Source organism: Cebidichthys violaceus, unplaced genomic scaffold (assembly GCF_023349555.1).
Source record: "Cebidichthys violaceus isolate CVI_PGR_0920_01 unplaced genomic scaffold, fCebVio1.0.p SCAF_4, whole genome shotgun sequence".
In the NCBI taxonomy this organism is placed as follows: Eukaryota; Metazoa; Chordata; class Actinopteri; order Perciformes; family Stichaeidae; genus Cebidichthys; species Cebidichthys violaceus.
The window spans coordinates 12,537,347-12,541,036 of NW_027176594.1; the positions used below are offsets into that span (position 1 = coordinate 12,537,347).

The window sequence follows — 3,690 nt, forward strand, 5'->3', positions numbered from 1 at the left end:
CTCTTCTTCTTCTTGACCACAAAAATGTAAGATTCTATATCCAAGCTTAAAAATGTCTCAAAAAACAAGGAAATATGACCAAATCAACAGCAATTCAACGTCGGACAGGTAAAGTAACCTTTTATGTGTTCGTTGTTCTCTTTATACATCCGGGGTTGTTACGCAGATTATCGCGGAATCTCACGATTTTCGCGGGTGGCGCCCGCGAGCGCTCCGCTTCTGAAACGCTCCCGGTGGAATCAAATATGTACCTTACCTATGTGTGTGTAAAGAATGCTGATATGAAATATGAAAAACAACCAGTAGTCAATGTGCAAGCTGCCAATTGAATGGTGATTTAAGCTACTCTATTGAGTTCATATATTTGCAAATCTGATTTATGTAGTGTCAGTCAGTGCCTCACCAGCCACGAACCTCACCGCACGTCACTGATATATTAAATGTAGTCTCAGCTGATGACACAGCAGCACAACACTCCGCAGCAGGATAAATCAGCTTTCTCAGTCAATAGTGAATGCACAGGAATTTATTTCTTCAGTGGACTACATTTTCCATTAGCACTGATTGGACGTCTACTAGAAGGTGGCACAATGTCCCTTTAAGTTCCACTGTGCCTGCAGCATGGAGTTTATCAACAGTATCATATAAAGTCATCCGCTTGCAGATTTTCACTCCGGCTGTCTCCTGTAAAATTCTTTTAATGGTGAATGTCTTGTTGAAAATGAAAAAAACTGACACAAGAGTTACACATCCACATACAGCAATTCATACTATATCATGTCAGGTATAAAATGAGAGGTATGAAACCACGGTTCATTGGCATATAATCCAGAGGTGGACGGAACTGGACAGACCAAAGTACAACAAAAGTGGTCTCCAACTCCGTTAACACCCATAAACATCAACATCTACACTTAGTGAATATAATTGGTTACATTTACAAAAAAAAACAACTTAATACATGAGTCATATTTTCAACATTATGTGAATAACAATTCATCTCAACATTGCTAGGTGTGAGGAACATCAGATATAGGATGCAAAGGTTAAAAAAATAAAATAAACCGGTACAGAACTGGTTTGTCCCAGTTTAATATGCAACTCCAAAAACCCAGTTGCCTCGACATCATGCAGGACATAAACTTATTCCAGTATTTTGTAGTGTATTTACTCACCTCCAGAAACAAAATGAAAGATTGCAATACTGTAAAGAAAGGCATTTGTGATGCTACTCACGGTTCAATTAATTAGTTAGTGGTTTTAAGTGGAACATTCTAGATGATTGCTGCTACTTCCTGCTTAACTGTGACTTGGTGATAAATGAGTGGATGAGTGATATGTTTTTGTTTTTTTGCTGTAAAGGAGGCATGAGGCCACCCTGAAAGGCAGTCAAAGTGGTTCTTCTGGTAGCATTCTTACGGTTCAGTTGTTAGCATTTACCACAGACGGACATCACACCAAACCTGGGTTATTTGAATGGAATTATTACTTTTAGAGGGTCCAAGGAGTTTGTTGTGATTTCTATTTGACTTTGACACACAAATTCATACCGATGCAAACTCGAGACTGTTGACCTAAGAAGAGGCATAGAATCCAAAAATGAGGTAGCTGTTGTATTGTATTCTGTTTCATACAGCTCTTCTCATTATTTAGGATTACAATTAAGAGTTCTGTTGATACCCAGGCCACACCTTGGTCTTTAAGACCTGACCCAGGTGAACCCAACTGTAGTGCCAAATCTGAATCCAAAAGCATAGCTAACGCTGAATTACCATCCTGACAAAGCGATCGAGGTAGCTAGTCTAGTTTATGCTCTTAGATGCTTGTTTAAGAAAGGAGATGTACTTATGACTTCTGGTGACTAGTAGTTCTTTTAATTACCAATGTTGAATACACTTATTGTAAATCGCTTTGGATAAAAGCGTCTGCTAAATGACTGTAATGTAATGTAATATAGTCCCGGGCCCTGGACCTCAAAGGGCCATAAAAGCCCCAGGTTTACTATTTGTCAGTTGTGAAAATGCACCATTGAAGCACATCTCCTGACATATTAAGGGCCTTGAGGTGGGTCCTGTATTATCTTATGTCCAAATAGAGCCTTTTAAATAAAGTTGTAGTACGTTTGTGTCTATTCTCAGTCATCCAGGTCATGGTTTATCTGGAAGCGCTAAGTCAAAAGGCAACTGGACAGCAGACCTGGGGTTCCAGGGAAAATATCATTAAGATGTCATGCGTGTTCTATCATGTGCAGTACTACAGTACTGTACAGGTGTAGAGTACAGCACACAGACTGGGAGGAGGGAAGATCGGCAGATTGATCCTTCCATGAACAGGTTTATATAAGAACAAAAAATCCACACTCTTGTCTGCTGCCATTTCACTGTAGCCGGTTTGCTGACTGGATGGCACAAAGCTTGACCAGGCTAATTCAACACATTAGCTATACATAAATTGCTTACTAAAGACATTGGAAAATAAGGCAACCTGAGATATATAGCAACAAAACAGTCTGGACCTATGACTGTGGGTAGCAGGACTCTAGTCATGACACGGTATTGAGTAAGAGGTGTTACTGTGTGTTCTTTGTGTTCAGTGTGATCCTGATAGTGACTATATTGCAAACGCTTCTTTCTGGTGAGACCAGACCAGGGGTGGAATAAGGGGGTCTGAAACCCCTAATTTGAACCATGTGGTTTGTTTCCTTTTGTTGCTCCTCAAATGTGACTCTTTCTTGATTTTTTGGTTTTCCTGGCTAATCAGAGGAATCAAATAAAAAGAGGAAGATTGGAATCAGTGGAAAATGTAGATAGAAACGACAATCGTGTGTCATGATGACGTCTCTTAATCGTTTGGTTAACTGAGCCAGCCCTGTTTTTAAGATTTACTCATCAGATGTTGATATTACATTTGATATTACATTACCGAGTACAGCCAAAACTCAGCTGGCTAGGTCAGTAGATTTTGTTCCAGTAAGAATAATAACGCATTATCTTCACTCAGTTAGGGGATTAAATACTGGTCAAGGGAAAAGGAGACAAAGAATACAATCTGTCTAAATGCTGTCCATTGTTTCCACCTGCACCTGGTCCCAGATGGTCCCAGTAGCATCCAGGTGAGGATGGACTAGGGGGGAGCTGCTCCAGGACTCCGCGTCCCTACAGGAAGTTGGTGGAGTTTTTGCCTCCATCAATCTTGAACTCATAGGCATTATCAGAGGAGCTGAGAATGGTGGAGGAGGGGGGCACAGGAGAGGAAGCAGCTTCAGCCTGGGGGGGGGGGGAAATAAAATGCATGTTTATTTCCACATTCATCTGAACACATTTGACAATGCCTTTTTTCTTTCACTATTTATTGTATATTTTTTGCCAGATGTAGTTGCGAGTGCATTGGGAGGGTGGAGCTTGCGCTTGTCACAGCCCCGCATTTGTGCACGCATAGCTGAAATGCCCCTCCAACCTGGCAACCCCCGCGCTGGGTGACTGTCCGAAGGAAGCACCCATCAAAGTAGAAGCCTACAGTTCACCACCAACCACCTCACATTTCAAACAGGTTCTCCCCTCTCAGCGAGAGACCTGCTGAGAAACCAACTCTGATCATCCGCAGCTCTATTCTGAGAAACGTGTTTCCCAGGGGCCACAGGGCCACGGGGCCACAGAGCCACAGTCACATGCATTCCTGTGGCCTGACCGG

General features: G+C 41.8%; 1 protein-coding gene and 1 pseudogene across 1 annotated transcript in view; one reads left to right on the top strand and one right to left on the bottom strand.

Annotated features, from left to right (window-relative positions):
- Window positions 1–510: 510 nt before the first annotated feature.
- wu:fc21g02 overlaps window positions 511–3,690 on the bottom strand; it is a 19,354-nt gene continuing 16,174 nt past the window's right edge. Inside the window, exon 14 of the mRNA XM_068727567.1 lies at window positions 511–3,266. Coding sequence (XP_068583668.1) covers window positions 3,156–3,266 — 111 coding nt within the window. The 3' untranslated portion in view covers window positions 511–3,155. The remainder of the gene's footprint in view (window positions 3,267–3,690) is intronic.
- The window catches only part of LOC137885097 (uncharacterized), a 641-nt pseudogene continuing 393 nt past the window's right edge, over window positions 3,443–3,690 (top strand).